General features: G+C 44.8%; 1 protein-coding gene across 2 annotated transcripts in view; it reads right to left on the bottom strand.

Annotated features, from left to right (window-relative positions):
• Positions 1 to 18,188, bottom strand: part of mcf2la (mcf.2 cell line derived transforming sequence-like a) — a 141,944-nt gene that overhangs the window by 104,885 nt on the left and 18,871 nt on the right. The window contains exon 1 of one of the 2 annotated variants that reach the window (XM_061985151.1): positions 16,312 to 16,480. The exons of the other annotated variant lie outside the window; for it this stretch is intronic. Within the exon in view, the coding sequence (XP_061841135.1) occupies positions 16,312 to 16,465 (154 nt within the window). The 5' untranslated portion in view covers positions 16,466 to 16,480. Of the gene's footprint in view, positions 1 to 16,311; positions 16,481 to 18,188 lie in introns of those variants that run through there. 2 annotated transcript variants of the gene reach the window in all.

Raw genomic sequence — 18,188 nt, 5'->3', positions numbered from 1 at the left:
GAAAGTGTCATTCAGACATTTGGCAGTTGTCAACCACTTTGTAATGCATTCATTTAGGAATGCATTTATTTTCTACCAAGTCTGATTAGTCGACATTGTCGACAAATGCCGACAATAAAATTTGTCGCCGACAATTATATTTGTTAACAATAGTCATGACGTCATCACTTGTGTTTTTCCGGGCGGAAGTGGGTCACTTGCAAAAACATCGCCAGTGAAAACATGTAAAGTGTGAGGATATTTCCTCTTATTTGTCATGATCCGTTGCCCGGATCATGTTCTGTTTAGTTTGGACTCAGTCAGTTCCTGTTTTGTGCACCCCTGGGTTTGTTTTGGTTACCATGGATGCTGATTGGTTTCACCTGCCTCTGATGATTAGTGTTCAGCACGCTCACCTGCACCAGCACTAATCAGAGAGCTATTTATTCACGTTGCTCGCCACACACTGGCTTCCTTGTTTGCATTACACAACAGTTAACGATGGCAATATTTTTGGTTCTTGATTCCTGTTTGTATGCTAGCTTCCACGCTAGCCTCTTACTTAGCTTTGCCTCCCGTGCCATCGGCACGCTTTTGTTTTACTGCATTTCCTGCATGATTTATGCAAATAAGTCATTTCCTACTTGCACCCTGTCTCCAGCGTTTCCGTCTGCATCCGGGCAGAACGACCCCCGCAGTAAGATGCGACCCAATTGTTACATTATTCTTGTTAAAAACATGAATACCTTGCTCATTTTGTAAAGCGGACCTTAATTTTATGGCAGTACATCTGTGATACGCGAGCATTCAAAGCGAACACATGTCGTCGGCCATTTGGAGGGAGGATGCGGACAAAGCCTCGGTAAGAGTGTAAGCTTGTACCTTGCTAGTTAGCTAACAAGAGTGAGACGAAGTTGTGTGAAAAATAATTAAGCATCATTTTAGCTAAAGTCAGTCAGCTAAGCTTTGTCTACATCCATTCAAGTACTTTTTAAAGCAGCGTCAATTTGCAATGCCGTAAAAAAGGCACTTTAACAAACATGGGACGCGCGCGCGAGTGCACACACACACAAGGGGCCGTTAGGGACATTATTTAGAATGACCTCTTATACACACTACTGAAACACTCTTATACACACTACTGAAACACTCATACAACCTACTGAAACACTCTTATACACACTACTGAAACACTCTCATACACACTACTGAAACACTCTTATACACACTACTGAAACACTCTCATACACACTACTGAAACACTCTCATACACACTACTGAAACACTCTCATACACTACTGAAACACTCATACACACTACTGAAACACACTCAGACACACTACTGAAATGTTTTTCTCTCACACAAACTGAAATGTTTTTCTCTCACACTACTGAAACACTCTCATAAACACTACTGATTTTTTTTTCTCTCACGCCCACACACACCTGGAATTATTTTTCATTAGTATGTGTAAAAGGATTTCACTTGTGTGTGTGAGAGTTTTTCCACTCGTGCGTGTGAGAGAAAAACAATTTCAGTTGTATGTGTGAAAGGATTTCACTTTGTGTGCGAGAGCATTTCAGTAGTAGTGTGTATAACAGTGTTTCAGTAGTGTGTATGAGAGTGTTTCAGTAGTGTGTGAAAGAAAAACATTTCAGTTGTTTATGTGAGAGCATTTCAGTAGTGTGTGTATATGAGGTAATTCTGAATAATGTCCTTAACCAATAATTATAATCCGCAAATGTGCTGTTGACAGATTGGCAGAGTAACCATGAAATACTCCTCCATATCAGTAGATGGCAGCAGGTAGCTAATTGCTGTGTAGGCCTACTTTGAGACAAGAGAATTAGTGATGCTTGGATGCTTATGGTTGGAATTTGTATCAAACAATTATTAATTCTGAAGAGAACGACTTTATACTGCCAATATAAGCAATTAAGTTTATATATATATTTTTTAAACATTTTCTACTGGTAGTGTGCATCAGGCTTTTTTAAAAGAAAAAATGTGTCTTGGCTTAAAAAAAAGGTTGAAAAACACTGCATTCGAGTGCTAAAACAGCCAAGAGTTAATCAGAAGTCATAACAGTGTGCAGCTTTTTAAACGTCACACAATGCTTTTCTTTTAGAGGAAGTGAGCTTTTATGTCTAGGTTTTGTTTTCATTGCTGCTATTTTAACAGTTTTTGGTTTTTTTTAGCAGTTTGCCTTTCCTTTCTTTTAAATTAACATTTTATGAGTCATTTGAATTTTTGTAACAGCTGAATGAGCAACACAGTTACAGTATAAATACATATTTATGAATAAATTAGTCGTCTGTTGTTCATAAGAACATGCCTAAAATAACTTAAGCTGCATTTAGAAGTCGATGGAGAAATTAGAGCCATGAAATGTGTATGCTTTATTATCCGCTTAGTCAACTAATCGTTAAAATAATCGTTAGTTGAAGCCCTATTTTCTACTGTAAAGCTATAAAGTACTGTACTTGCATTTAAATATATGCACGCATGCTCATGATGGCTGGTTTGGAGCGTGGGGTTTGCGTGTCCTCTGCAATTTACGTGACCAGCACATTGCTTATAGATTATTATTTATTCAACACTAAACCTTTGGCTCTGGTCAGGCTTAGGTCAGGCTGATGATAAAATTAAGTACGAACCAAATACAATGCTAAAAAGAGACTCATGAATAATTAACAATACTGTCAAAAAATTAAAGTGCAAATGAAAATACAGCTTCACCATTTAAGTCATATTTTTTGCGCTTAAGAAACTTCTCTATGACTATCTCCTGACTTTTTCTGTTTGTTTGATAATGTCATTAATGTGACAAATGGTGGAAAAGTGTCTTACAACACAGTCCCGCTGCGGTCCATGCGGACCACAACCAAGAATCAGGTATATTTTGGTTGAGAAACACCTATGTAGACAAAAACTATGAGTCTGTATGCATAAAGCAAAATATTTTTTAAAGTAAATTATTTCATATTGTTCTAATATGGCTCTGCGATGAGGTGGCGACTTGTCCAGGGTGTACCCCGCCTTCCGCCCGAATACAGCTGAGATAGGCTCCAGCACCCCCCGCGAACCCGAGAGAGACAAGGGGTAGAATATGGATGGATGGATGTTCTAATATGTGGCACATTGAGACAGGAATATGTTGATTGACAGTCTAAACATAAAATGTCTTCCTTCACCCTTTATTTTCACAGAATTATGCATTTTTATGTATAAAATATCAAAACCGCAAACGCCGTTTTTGAGAGAAAAAATCTCAATTAGGTTTTTTCTCAAAATCGTGCGGCCCTCGTGTCTGGAAGAGATCAACTATATTTACATGAGTTCTTATTGGAAACATTCCTTCAATTTGCTTATGATCCAGTTTCCCTATTGATACCACTGTATCATGCAGTTATTTTTATGTGAGATGGAAAAAAAGCAAGACAAAATCGAAACAAGTTTGTGAACGCTACGTCTGTGCATAGAGAAAGGCAATAGAAAAATGGAACATACACCATGCAAAGAGTGTTTTGTCCACCAGCTGTAAGTAAATTATATCACACCTTGGCCAACCAAGACCAATTCCACTCAAAATAACACAATAAGAGTTGTTCATTTAGCCTCTACATTCTTCAGTAAAGTCACCCCCGAGTGGTGTCATCTGGTAACAAGGTGCACTGCGTTGGCAGGTCGGTAATAACATTCAAGATGCGGCATGTTGTCTGCACCAACATGGGTTTGAAAAGAAAGAAATATCTGAAATTATCCAATAGATGACAGGAGACACCCTGGACTGGTTGTCAGTCAATCACATTCACACATATGGCTGCACGATTAATCGTTAAAAGATCGTCATCTCAATCCACACATGTAAACAATCCCATTTTTAAACATGGACTATTGTCCACAACATGCCGGAGAGGAAAGTGGGCGAAATGGATGAAAACCCCACTGGTAATTATGGATGGGCACCTGCGCCAACGACCAGACTGAAAAAAGAAGTCTATCAGTGGTTCGTTTGAGAGCTAAAACAATACTCCTGACACATTAACAGTCCTACGCCGTTTTTCACGTTAGTGTCGCTCTTAACACGTCAACGGCAGCGCTAGTCATAATAATGCAAACGTCCTCATTTTGCACCAATCACGGTTAAGGTGAGCGAGTTGATACACAAATCTTGAAGCTCTGAACTTCAACGATACAACAATAATGTGCCTGAAGGTTTTGAAAGATGGTGAGAAAGGACGGTAGGCAGGAGGCAGACAGGTCCTTTTTATTTCTTCAAAACACAATAGTCGTCAAGACCCCTTAAAGATCAACAGCACACTTACAGCCTTCACAATAAAAGCGCTTCATGCTAAAACCTGACTGACAAAATAAGGATATCAGTAAAATACTAGTATATTATATTATATAATGTATATGTAATATATTATATATTACACATACTCTATGTATCCATGTACCATGTACACATGTACCATAGTAGTAATATAAAATATTACATATACCGTATTTCTCGGAGTATAAGCCGCCCCGGAGTATTAGTCGCACCGGCCGAAAATGCATAATAAAGAAGGAGAAAAACATATAAGTCGCACTGGAGTATAAGTCGCATTATTTGGGGAAATTTATTTGATAAAACCCAACACCAAGAATAGACATTTGAAAGGCAATTTAAAATAAATAAAGAATAATGAACAACAGGCTGAATAAGTGTACGTATACGACGCATAAATAACCAACTGAGAACGTGCCTGGTATGTTAACGTAACATATTATGGTAAGAGTCATTCAAATAACTATAACATATAGAACATGCTATACGTTTACCAAACAATCTGTCACTCCTAATCGCTAAATCCCATGAAATCTTATACGTCTAGTCTCTTACGTGAATGAGCTAAATAATATTATTTGATATTCTACGGTATTGTGTTAATAATTTCACACATAAGTCGCTCCTGAGTATATCCTGAGTATATTATCCTTTCCATCCTTACCCTTTCCATCCTTTGAAACTGAGGTACTGTGTGGAACAATTTCCCTTGTGGATCAATAAAGTTTGTCTAAGTTTAAGTCTAAATAGCTTTCTTGAGCATTTGCCCTGTATTGTAATTATTTTGTTTTTTGCTGTGATAATCATGACAATATGTTGCGAGTTGCATTTTATAGAATTAAAAGTATTAATATTTATTTTACATTATTGAAGTATTTAAATTGCAAGTCAGTTTAACTTGCATGTGACAAAATATTTTACGAATACCAAATACATTTTTAGAAATCAATTAATTTTTATTTTATTGGTAAAAATGTCAACGATAACGCTACCTAATGGTAATGGCGAGAATCACCTAAACGACTCAAAAGATTCTCATTCGGTGTTGCAGAGTCATTTTGGACTCAAGCCAAACGACGACAAAACAGTCTGAAGTGCATTGTCAGTAGATGTGGTAAATAGGGAACTTATATACACCTACTCAGTGGCCTAGTGGTTAGAGTGTCCGCCCTGAGATCGGTAGGTTGTGAGTTCAAACCCCGGCCGAGTCATACCAAAGACTATAAAAATGGGACCCATTACCTCCCTGCTTGGCACTCAGCATCAAGGGTTGGAATTGGGGGTTAAATCACCAAAACGATTCCCGGGCGCGGCCACCGCTGCTGCCCACTGCTCCCCTCACCTCCCAGGGGGTGATCAAGGGTGATGGGTCAAATGCAGAGAATAATCTCGCCACACCTAGTGTGTGTGTGACAATCATTGGTACTTTAACTTTAACTTTATTGACTACAATGTAGGTCTATAATGGCGGACGTAAATCTCTGCCATGAATGAAGATATCCACTGACGTCACACGTGGGGAAAACATCACAAATTGGAGGAAGTATGAAGGAAGGCAAGATTGTTTTATGTATATATTTGCCGAGCCTGCATGGTTTGATTTCAAATTTTCGGGACTTATGCAGATCCCAAATACACAAAAACAGGTACCAACGTGTAAGATAAGCTGGTTTTGCAAAATAGGTTCCCTTTGAATGCCACCACAAAGTACAGTATAAAACCGTACAAGGCAAACCAGACATGAACAACCGCAACAACTCCAGTAGGTTACATTTATTTTCTTTTGTTATACCGAACAGAAACAATAGCAATAAGCAAAGTTCCTGCTGCTCGCTCTACTTGAATGACCATTTGAATTCTCTTTTTTTTTTTTAAGTTCATCAGTTTAAAAAACGTTTTGTGAAGAAAAAAAAAAATGAACATGACAGTCCCGATCTCAATTCTAAGCAAAAAAACCTTGTGATTCACATTTTTGCCAGAATCGAGCAGCTGTATTCACACCCATGGTCTGTTTAGATCAGTGGTTCTTAACCTTGTTTGAGGAACCGAAACCCACCAGTTTCATATGTGCATTCACCGAACCCTTCTTTAGTGAAAAATTAAACGTTTTTTTTTTTTTTAAATTCAAGACAAAGTTATACGTTTTTTTACTGGTGCACAAAATGAACCCGGTGGACGAGAGGGTAGCTTCCCTCCGCTTTCGGGTGGGGGAACGGGTCCTGACTGTGGTTTGCGCTTATGCGCCAAACCGCAGCTCAGAGTACCCACCCTTTTTGGATTCACTCGAGGGAGTACTTGAGAGTGCTCCCCCGGGTGATTCCCTCGTTCTACTGGGGGACTTCAATGCTCATGTTGGCAGCGACAGTGAAACCTGGAGAGGCGTGATTGGGAAGAATGGCTGCCCGGATCTGAACCCGAGCGGTGTTATGTTATTGGACTTTTGTGCCCGTCACAGATTGTCCATAACGAACACCATGTTCAAACATAAGGGTGTCCATATGTGCACTTGGCACCAGGACACCCTAGGCCGCAGTTCCATGATCGACTTTGTAGTTGTGTCATCGGATTTGCGGCCTCATGTTTTGGACACTCGGGTGAAGAGAGGGGCGGAGCTTTCTACCGATCACCACCTGGTGGTGAGTTGGCTGCGATGGTGGGGGAGGATGCCGGACAGACCTGGCAGGCCCAAACGCATTGTGAGGGTTTGCTGGGAACGTCTGGCAGAGTCTCCTGTCAGAGAGAGTTTCAATTCCCACCTCCGGAAGAACTTTGAACATGTCACGAGGGAGGTACTGGACATTGAGTCCGAATGGACCATGTTCCGCGCCTCTATTGTCGAGGCGGCTGATTGGAGCTGTGGCCGCAAGGTAGTTGGTGCTTGTCGTGGCGGTAATCCTAGAACCCGTTGGTGGACACCGGCGGTGAGGGATGCCGTCAAGCTGAAGAAGGAGTCCTATCGGGTTCTGTTGGCTCATTGGACTCCTGAGGCAGCGGACAGGTACTGACAGGCCAAGCGGTGTGCGGCTTCAGCGGTTGAAGAGGCAAAAACTCGGACATGGGAGGAGTTCGGTGAGGCCATGGAAAACGACTTCCGGACGGCTTCGAAGCAATTCTGGACCACCATCCGCCGCCTCAGGAAGGGGAAGCAGTGCACTATCAACACCGTGTATGGCGAGGATGGTGTTCTGCTGACCTCGACTGCGGATGTTGTGGATCGGTGGAGGGAATACTTCGAAGACCTCCTCAATCCCACCAACACGTCTTCCTATGAGGAAGCAGTGCCTGGGGAGTCTGTGGTGGGTTCTCCTATTTCTGGGGCTGAGGTTGCTGAGGTAGTTAAAAAGCTCCTCGGTGGCAGGGCCCCGGGGGTAGATGAGATCCGCCCGGAGTTCCTTAAGGCTCTGGATGCTGTGGGGCTGTCTTGGTTGACAAGACTCTGCAGCATCGCGTGGACATCGGGGGCGGTGCCACTGGATTGGCAGACCGGGGTGGTGGTTCCTCTCTTTAAGAAGGGGAACCGGAGGGTGTGTTCTAACTATCGTGGGATCACACTCCTCAGCCTTCCCGGTAAGGTCTATTCAAGTGTACTGGAGAGGAGGCTACGCCGGATAGTCGAACCTCGGATTCAGGAGGAACAGTGTGGTTTTCGTCCTGGTCGTGGAACTGTGGACCAGCTCTATACTCTCCGCAGGGTCCTTGAGGGTGCATGGGAGTTTGCCCAACCAGTCTACATGTGTTTTGTGGACTTGGAGAAGGCATTCGACCGTGTCCCTCGGGAAGTCCTGTGGGGAGTGCTCAGAGAGTACGGGGTATCGGACTGTCTGATTGTGGCAGTCCGCTCTCTGTATGATCAGTGCCAGAGCCTGGTCCGCATTGCTGGTAGTAAGTCGGACACGTTTCCAGTGAGGGTTGGACTCCGCCAAGGCTGCCCTTTGTCACCGATTCTGTTCATAACTTTTATGGACAGAATTTCTAGGCGCAGTCAAGGCGTTGAGGGGATCTGGTTTGGTGGCTGCAAGATTAGGTCTCTGCTTTTTGCAGATGATGTGGTCCTGATGGCTTCATCTGGCCAGGATCTTCAGCTCTCACTGGATCGGTTCGCAGCTGAGTGTGAAGAGACTGGGATGAGAATCAGCACCTCCAAGTCCGAGTCCATGGTTCTCGCCCGGAAAAGGGTGGAGTGCCATCTCCGGGTTGGGGAGGAGATCTTGCCCCAAGTGGAGGAGTTCAAGTACCTCGGAGTCTTGTTCACGAGTGAGGGAAGAGTGGATCGTGAGATCGACAGGCGGATCGGTGCGGCATCTTCAGTAATGCGGACGCTGTATCGATCCGTTGTGGTGAAGAAGGAGCTGAGCCGGAAGGCAAAGCTCTCAATTTACCGGTCGATCTACGTTCCCATCCTCACCTATGGTCATGAGCTTTGGGTTATGACCGAAAGGACAAGATCACGGGTACAAGCGGCCGAAATGAGTTTCCTCCGCCGGGTGGCGGGGCTCTCCCTTAGAGATAGGGTGAGAAGCTCTGCCTTCCGGGAGGAGCTCAAAGTAAAGCCGCTGCTCCTCCACATCGAGAGGAGCCAGATGAGGTGGTTCGGGCATCTCAGAATCAGAATCAGAATCAGAATCAGCTTTATTGTCATTACGCAAGGTAACGAGATTGAGGCCATTCCATACAGTGCGATGTGTGCATGCTAGAAAAACAATGTGCAAATATATAAAAATATAAAAAATGTAGAAGTGCAATGAATATGGTGTGAAATGAATATATACATGAAAAAAACAAAAACAGGGTGGTTGGTGGAATGGGTTATTGCACCGAAGAGAAGGCAGTTATGAGGGACAATGGGGCAGTCCGTTCAGGATGGTTATGGCCCTGGGGAAGAAGCTGTTCTTTAGCCTGTTTGTTTTGGTTTTAATGCACCTGTAGCGCTTCCCAGAGGGCAGCAGGTGGAACAGGTCAGAGCCAGGGTGGGTGCTGTCCTTGATGATGGCACTGGCTCTGTTGAGGCAGCGGGAGGTGTAGATGTCCGTCAGAGAGGGGAGAGGGCGGCCGATGATCTTCTGAGCCGTCTTGACCACTCTTTGCAGCCTCTCCCTGTCTGCTGCAGTGCAGCTGCCGTACCATACCGTAATACAGTAGGTCAGCAGGCTCTCGATGGACGAGCGGTAGAAGGTCAGCAGCAGGTCAGGCTTCAGGTTGTACTTCCCGAGGACTCTAAGGAAGTGTAGCCGCTGCTGAGCCTTCTTGATGATTGATGTGGTGTTGACTGTCCAGGAGAAGTCATTAGAGATGTGGACTCCAAGGTACCTGAAGGTGTGGACCCTCTCTACACGCTCGCCGTTGATGTAGAGGGGGGCAGGGTCAGTGCTGCTCCTCCTGAAGTCGACGATGATCTCTCTGGTCTTGCTGGTGTTGAGAGCGAGGTTGTTCTCCGAAGACCAGGCCGTCAGCTTCAGGACCTCCTCTCTGTAGGCAGCCTCGTCACCCCTGGAGATGAGCCCGACCACTGTGGTATCGTCGGCGAACTTGACGGTAAGGTTGTCACTGTGGGCCGGACTGCAGTCATGGGTGTAAAGGCAGTAGAGGAGGGGGCTCAGCACACAGCCCTGTGGGGAGCCGATGCTCAGCGTGCGGGAGGATGAGAGGTGCGGGCCAAGTCTCACATTCTGGGGTCGGTCCGTTAGGAAGTCCCTTATCCAGGCGTTTGTGAGAGGGGGGAGGCCAAGAGTGTCCAGTTTATTGCAGAGTCTGTCCGGGATTATTGTATTGAAGGCAGAGCTATAGTCCACAGAGAGCATCCGGACGTAGCTCTGCTGCTGCTCCAGGTGGTTCAGAGCAGAGTGGAGAGCAACAGTGATGGCGTCCTCTGTGGACCTGTTCGCCCGGTATGCGAACTGGTGGGGGTCGAAGTCTGGAGGGATATGGTCCTTGATGTGCTGGAGAACAAGTCGCTCGAAGCACTTCATGATTACCGGAGTGAGGGCCACTGGTCGGTAATCATTCAGGCTGGTGATGGGAGACTTCTTCGGCACCGGGATTATTGTAGATGACTTCAGGCAGGATGGGATGACTGCCTGAGCCAGGGAGAGGTTGAAGATCCTGGTGAGGGGGGGAGCGAGCTGGTGGGCGCACGTCCTGAGCACCTTTCCAGGTACTCCGTCTGGTCCGGTAGCCTTCCTGGGGTTCACAGCCAGGAGCACTCGTCTGACACTGTGCTCCTGTACAGTGAGTGGAGTGGCGCCGGAGCCCGGTGGGGGCGGGGGCAGGGCTGGAGCAGATGAGTGTCGCTGGGGGGTTTCGAAACGGGCAAAGAAACAGTTAAGCTCCTCTGCCAGTGTCGCACTCTGATCCGCAGTTGTCATATTGCAGCCTCTGAAGTTCGTGATGTCATGAATGCCCCGCCACACCTCCCGTGAGTTTTTGCTGGACAGATGGGACTCTATGCACCTCCTGTGGTCCGCCTTTGCTTTTTTAATCCCTCTCTTCAGGTCGGCTCTAGCAACACTGTACAGTGCCCTGTCCCCTGACCTGAAGGCTGCGTCGCGGGCCCTGAGGAGTGTGCGGACCTGGCTGGTCATCCAGGGTTTCTTGTTGGGGTAAACCCGGATGGTTTTTTCCACAGTCACATTCCCGATGCAGAACTTTATGTAGTCCAGCACCGTTCCTGTGGCTGTCTCCAGCTCCTGTTGTTGGAAGAGGTCCCAGTCTGTGTGTTGGAAGCAGTCCTGAAGTTTGGGGAGTGCATCGTCAGGCCAGGTCATAACAGTCTTTGTGATAGGCCTGGCCTGGCGTCTGATGGGGGTGTAGGTAGGAGAGAGCAGGAAGGAAAGATGGTCTGACTGTCCAAGCTGGGGGAGGGGTGTAGCTCTGTACACGTGCTTTATGTTGGTATACACGTGGTCCAGGGTGTTCTTGCCCCTTGTAGAACACTTCACGTGCTGGTAGAACTTAGGGAGTACAGTCTTCAGATTGGCCTTATTAAAATCCCCTGCTATGATATGAACACCGTCGGGGTGGGCCCGCTGCTGTTCGTTGACTGTGTTCAGCAGAAGAGAGAGCGCTGTGTTTACTTTGGCGTCCGGTGGAATATACACAGCCGTGATGATAACAACAGACAGCTCTCTCGGGAGAAAAAAAGGCCGACATCTAACAGACATGTACTCCACGTCCGGGCAACAGTGCTGTTTAGTGATTGTCCCGTTGTTGCACCAGTTCTCATGCACGTAGATACAGAGCCCCCCTCCTCTGCTCTTACCGGAGTCCTTAGTTCTGTCCCGGCGGAGCAGAGTGCGTCCGGCTAGCTGCATGCTAGCATCGGGTATTTCCGGGTGAAGCCAGGTTTCGGTGATAATCACAGCACAACAGTCCCGAACATAGCGGTTTCCAGGTCGTCCATCTTCTGTACAAGGGATCTGGCATTAGAGAGGAACAGGCTCGGTAGAGGTGGCTTGTGGGGTTGTTTCCTAAGCCTGAGCAAGACGCCGGACCTGCGGCCACGCTTCTGCTTCCTCTCCCTCCTCCGTCTGCGCCGTCTCCCAGACCCGACAACAAACCACGGAGAGCCCTGTGCTCTCGTTATGTCATCTGGGATGTTGTGCTCCTGGTGAAAGTCGCTCGAAACAGATATCTGGTGCGAGTTACCGATATCCAAGAGTGACTGGCGGGTGTACCGGGTGTTTGCAGTACAGGTGGTGCACAAAAGGAAAAAAAAACATGAAGAAAAGAAGGAAGAAAGAGCACTGAAATGGAGAGCCGTAAGCCGCTGCGTCTGTGCGCACCGCCATCTTGGATTCTGGTTAGGATGCCACCCGAACGCCTCCCTAGGGAGGTGTTTAGGGCACGTCCGACCGGTAGGAGGCCGCGGGGAAGACCCAGGACACGTTGGGAAGACTATGTCTCTCGGCTGGCCTGGGAACGCCTCGGGGTCCCACAGGAAGAGCTGGACGAAGTGGCTGGGGAGAGGGAAGTCTGGGCTTCCCTGCTTAGGCTGCTGCCCCCGCGACCCGACCTCGGATAAGCGGAAGAAGATGGATGGATGGATGGACAAAATGAACATCACCTTGTTCAAAGAACAAAACCAACACAGTGCATAAACTCACAACAAATTACACACCTGCAAATCAGATGAAAAATTAGAGGGAACATTGTTTGGGGGTATCCATAGTACGCCGATAGGGAGAAGTTTTTATTTACAATATGAGTCGGGTGTGTCTTGACCTCCGCGGCGGAGGCTCCACCGAACTCCTGAGGCCGACTCACCGAACCCCTAGGGTTCGATCGAACCCAGGTTAAGAACCACTGGTTTAAGAATCATCCTACTGTACTGTATGTTTTTGGACCATTAGGAAACCAGATTCAAACCCAGAACCACCTTGCAGTGGGGCTGATGTGCTAATGTATCAGTCAATTGCAAAGTATATTGTTTTGTTTTTTTAATGTACAGTACTTTGTAAACGTATTGTGCCACATTAAAGGAGAACATTATCACCAGACCTATGTAAGCGTCAATATATACCTTGATGTTGCAGAAAAAAGACCATATATTTTTTTAACCGATTTCCGAACTCTAAATGGGTGAATTTTGGCGAATTAAACGCCTTTCTAATATTCGCTCTCGGAGCGATGACGTCACAACGTGGCGTCACATCGGGAAGCAATCCGCCATTTTCTTAAACACCGAGTCAAATCAGCTCTGTTATTTTCCGTTTTTTCGACTGTTTTCCGTACCTTGGAGACATCATGCCTTGTCGGTGTGTTGTCGGAGGGTGTAACAACACGAACAGGGACGGATTCAAGTTGCACTAGTGGCCCAAAGATGCGAAAGTGGCAAGAAATTGGACGTTTGTTCCGCACACTTTACCGACGAAAGCTATGCTACGACAGAGATGGCAAGAATGTGTGGATATCCTGCGACACTCAAAGCAGATGCATTTCCAACGATAAAGTCAAAGAAATCTGCCGCCAGACCCCCATTGAATCTGCCGGAGTGTGTGAGCAATTCAGGGACAAAGGCCCTCGGTAGCACGGCAAGCACTGGCGGCAGTTTGTTCCCGCAGACGAGCGAGCTAAACCCCCTGGATGTCTTGGCTCACACCGTCCCTTATGCCACCGAAGATGATCAAGAGAAGAATATCGACCCTAGCTTCCCTGGCCTGCTGACATGAGGGTATGTCTGCAGAATATATTAATTGATGAAAATTGGGCTGTCTGCACTCTCAAAGTGCATGTTGTTGCCAAATGTATTTCATATGCTGTAAACCTAGTTCATAGTTGTTAGTTTCCTTTAATGCCAAACAAACACATACCAATCGTTGGTTAAAAGGCAATCGCCGAATTCGTCCTCGCTTTCTCCCGTGTCGCTGGCTGTCGTGTCGTTTTCGTCGGTTTTGCTTGCCAACGGTTCAAACCGATATGGCTCAATAGCTTCAGTTTCTTCTTCAATTTCGTTTTCGCTACCTGCCTCCACACTACAACCATCCGTTTCAATACATTCGTAATCTGTTGAATCGCTTAAGCCGCTGAAATCCGAGTCTGAATCCGAGCTAATGTCGCTATAGCTTGCTGTTCTTTCCGCCATGTTTGTTTGTGTTGGCTTCACTATGTGACGTCACAGGAAAATGGACGGGTGGTTAAAATCAGGCACTTTGAAGCTTTTTTTAGGGATATTGCGTGATGGGTAAAATTTTGAAAAAATCTTCAAAAAATATAATAAGCCACTAGGGAACTTATTTTTAATGGTTTTAACCATTCTGAAATTGTGATAATGTTCCCCTTTAAGCTTTGTTGTTTCAGCGAAAATATAATGTAGAGCGCAAACCTCTGCCAAAACCTAACTGTCACAAGTGAAGCGTGTACTACTTCCCACTTCCTGTTTCATGGATAACAAACAAATGGCGGAGCTATTAGGATTTGTGGTGAGCACAGTTCCATTGCGTCAGAGTAAGATGGGCATGACAAGAAGCATATTAAATAATGGGGAACGGTATGATAAATCTTGTGATTTTTCCTGAAAGAGGAAGTCCCCCACCCAAAACAAACACACACAGGACGTCACAATGCATGCAGGGGACTACCACAGGAAGTTAAGAGCAGCTGATCAACAAGTGTTTGTCCCAAATGTCTCCCAAGTGAAAATTCTTATGCAACGCTTTAATCTAGTCAACTTACTTTTTTGTTTGTTACAGAATCGCTCAGCAAGTGCACAATAATTAAGAGTAATTGACTTTAAAACCACTCATTGTAGCAAATACATATACTGTAGAATGTACTACTACTGTACTACTACTATATACACTGTACCATGAATTGACCCCAACTTAAAGGGGAACATTATCACCAGACCTATGTAGGCGTCAATATATACCTTGATGTTGCAGAAAAAAGACCATATATTTTTTTAACCGATTTCCGAACTCTAAATGGGTGAATTTTGGCGAATTAAACGCCTTTCTATTATTCGCTCTCGAGTTGTGACGTCATCGGGAAGCAATCCGCCATTTTCTCACTTTAGTCGGTGTGTTGTCGGAGGGTGTAACAACACGAACAGGGACGAATTCAAGTTGCACCAGTGGCCCAAAGATGCGAAAGTGGCAAGAAATTGGAAGAAATTTGTTCAAAATACGAGGGTGTGGGGAAAGCCGACGAAATGATCAGTTGTTTGTTCCGCACACTTTACCGACGAAAGCTATGCTTGTGAAAGACTGAGCATTTTTTGGGAAGCTGTTTTTATACCCAATCATGGCACCCACCTGTTCCCAATTAGCCTGCACACCTGTGGGATGTTCCAAATAAGTGTTTGATGAGTATTCCTCAACTTTATCAGTATTTATTGCCACCTTTCCCAACTTCTTTGTCACGTGTTGCTGGCATCAAATTCTAAAGTTAATGATTATTTGCAACAAAAAAAAAGGTTTATCAGTTTGAACATCAAATATGTTGTCTTTGTAGCATATTCAACTGAATATGGGTTGAAAATGATTTGCAAATCATTGTATTCCGTTTATATTTACATCTAACACAATTTCCCAACTCATATGGAAACGGGGTTTGTATTACAAATGACAACAGCGGAGAATGAATGTCCATATATGAGCAAGACTGCCCCACAACAAGAAAATAAAGGAACTTATTGACTACAATGGTAGCGGACTTGTGCAAAGCTCTTTGGATACATTTCTACCATATATGGAGATATCTACTGACATGACTCTTAGGAAAAAGTCACAAATTGGGCTCGTTTGGAGGAAGTATGAAAAAAAAAGAATTGTATAAATATCTCTCCATGGTTTGATTTCACATTTTCGGGAATTATACGCAGATCCCAAATAAACAAAAACAGGTACCAATAGGTAAGAAAAGTTGGTTTTGCATCATAGGTTCCCTTTAACAACTGATTCACTTGATTTGATGTAGAACTACTAGAAAAATATTTAAATATTTCAGCAAGTGGGTGAAAAGACGGCAGCTGCCTGCTGTAGGTGACAAAGCATTTTCTACAAGAGCTCGTACTAAAAATACACATGCTGGCTCTAAATTAAGACCAAAAGAAATGGATCAGTGTAGCCCCTGACAGGCATCCACAGTCCAAAAATAAACTTACAATTGCAACAGTTGAAATGCATGCACGCCTCTCCAACACACAATTGTGCATACATGTTTTTTTTTATGAACTAGGATGTTGTCCTTTTCCTTCTCCCAGGCTGTAAAATGACGTGTCACAATTGACACTTTAATAACCACAAACTACAATTATGTCATTTTAAAAATGACAGAGCTTTGAGGAGTACGTTACAAAAGCAAGTTTAAGTTGGGATGGACTTCCAATAAGAACGTTCTACAGACCTTAAGGGTACACATGTGGTATAGATCTACGACGCGATGAATTAAGAGACATTTAATGCAAACAGTGCTTAGTAGGTATGCATAAGGATTAAGGCAATAGTTGGAAGCAGGTGAAATAAGTGTAGACACGCACATATACAGTACATACACTTACAATGCAGCTGTTGGCAGCACCTGGCGTATCTGTAGTAGCTCTCCATCTCTGCCAGTGAGATGGAGACAAACCTCTCACCTCCGAGCTTTGTCCTACTCACGCACCCGGTCATCACTTCCCAATCTCCCTCCTCTTCCTCGTCCTCCCTTTCCATTTTCACCACCGTCACAGGTGAAGAAAGGAGTAGTTCCTGCTTCGTCCTACTCTCCTCATTTGTATTTGTCTGCCTCCCTTGCGCGCACACACTCACACACAAATGTGCACCTGTCAAAACTAGCGAGAGCAGGCTTCTCCGTCTGGTCCCGCCCTGCGTCTCACTGTGCAGACGACAATCAGACAAGCCGGGAAGACTGTTTAAGCTCCATTTTGACATATTTTTTAAACCCAAAATAAGAGTCATGATTCCACATTCATGCAATCTGATGCCCTCATAGTTCGGTATATTTTTTGTTCAGCGCTACACTTCTAGCAATTTAAAAAGACCAGAGTCCAGAAAGTCTTAACATTATCCGAGCGACTGATAGCGACTGCGCTGCCTTCAAAACACACATCAGCGGCCCGGAGGGATCACGGTGTTTGCTTAGAAAAATGCTCAAACACCAAATGTCCACAAAACAAGATAAGTCCTTGAACCTGTCTGGTTTCGTGTTCGAGGCAACATGCCCGGTTGTCTTACACAAATATTTATTGGCCATGGAAGCTTCTTTTATAAATATCAACTAGCAACAACAACAAAAAAAGTATCAAAATCTTTATTCACCTGAGTCGTCAATCTGCGAGTGTTTAGGATTGTCATTGCCTCCAGCTCCACGGCAGCAAAGACACAGAGACATGACGAGGAGAAGCTTCTAGCATGTTATTTTGCTGATCTTGTTCTGCTTTTATAGTTCCATTTGTTGCTCAACCTTTGGTGGAAAATCAGCATGTGGACCTACTTCCTAGCATTGAACCACTTGCAAGAGCTAATAAGTTACTAAGGCCAAGCGGGTGCCTCCACACTTAAAGGAGTACAACCGCAACCAAGCACAATAACAGGGTACAGATTGTCAGAAAAATTGTATGTAAAATATCAAAAGAAATTACATTCTCTGGGTTCCCAGTGAATAGACGAAAGCTGTCTTTGTTGCACCAAGCCAAAGGCTTGGAAAATTCCGCTGTGTACGATGGGAGGAGACGGGAGGTGTTATCTATTGTCATCCAAGACCTGCCCAAGCTCGATCCAGGACCAGTCCAAGCCTGAGGCATCTTTTTCTTTTGTGTTAATGTGACCAAAACAAAGGCTGTTTACATACCCCATTCCTTTAGAAACAGCTGTTGTTGTGTAAACAGGGAATATCCAAATAAAAGAGGAGACGTGAACCTTTTTTCGTCAGAGCGTGGGTGACACTGTAAGAGGTTACAGGTCGACACATTTCTCCTCAAATTGAGCAAAATTTAATTCTGTCTCTGTTTATTTCCTTGCTTCTTGTCTTGTTTAATAGATGTCATCGATGTTTGAACCTGACACAGATTTATGAACCAAAAGAAGTTGAACACTAACCCGAAATGGGATGATGGCCGCCGGTGAATGTGTTTCGGTTGAGCGGTCCAAAAGACACATTCACTACGTTTCCATGCACTAAATTAGTTAGATTTTTCAAATAGTTCGTTTTTTTGTATTTTTACACCTGCATGTGGAGTCCAAGTGTCCATGCACACTCTCAAGTACAACTATTGGTCATACACCATGTGCCTCTCGTTCACTGGGTGGCGCATATGTCATTTTAGCACAGATAACTGAATTACTTTTCCAGGTGACCTATGACGTCACACTAGGATTTGCGGATCCTGACAACTTCTTTTGACTGACGTCCGCTGTAATATTGGCCCAGATGACA

This window comes from Nerophis lumbriciformis, linkage group LG23 (assembly GCF_033978685.3).
Source record: "Nerophis lumbriciformis linkage group LG23, RoL_Nlum_v2.1, whole genome shotgun sequence".
Classification (NCBI taxonomy): domain Eukaryota; kingdom Metazoa; phylum Chordata; class Actinopteri; order Syngnathiformes; family Syngnathidae; genus Nerophis; species Nerophis lumbriciformis.
This window is presented reverse-complemented; position numbering and strand designations above follow the sequence as displayed.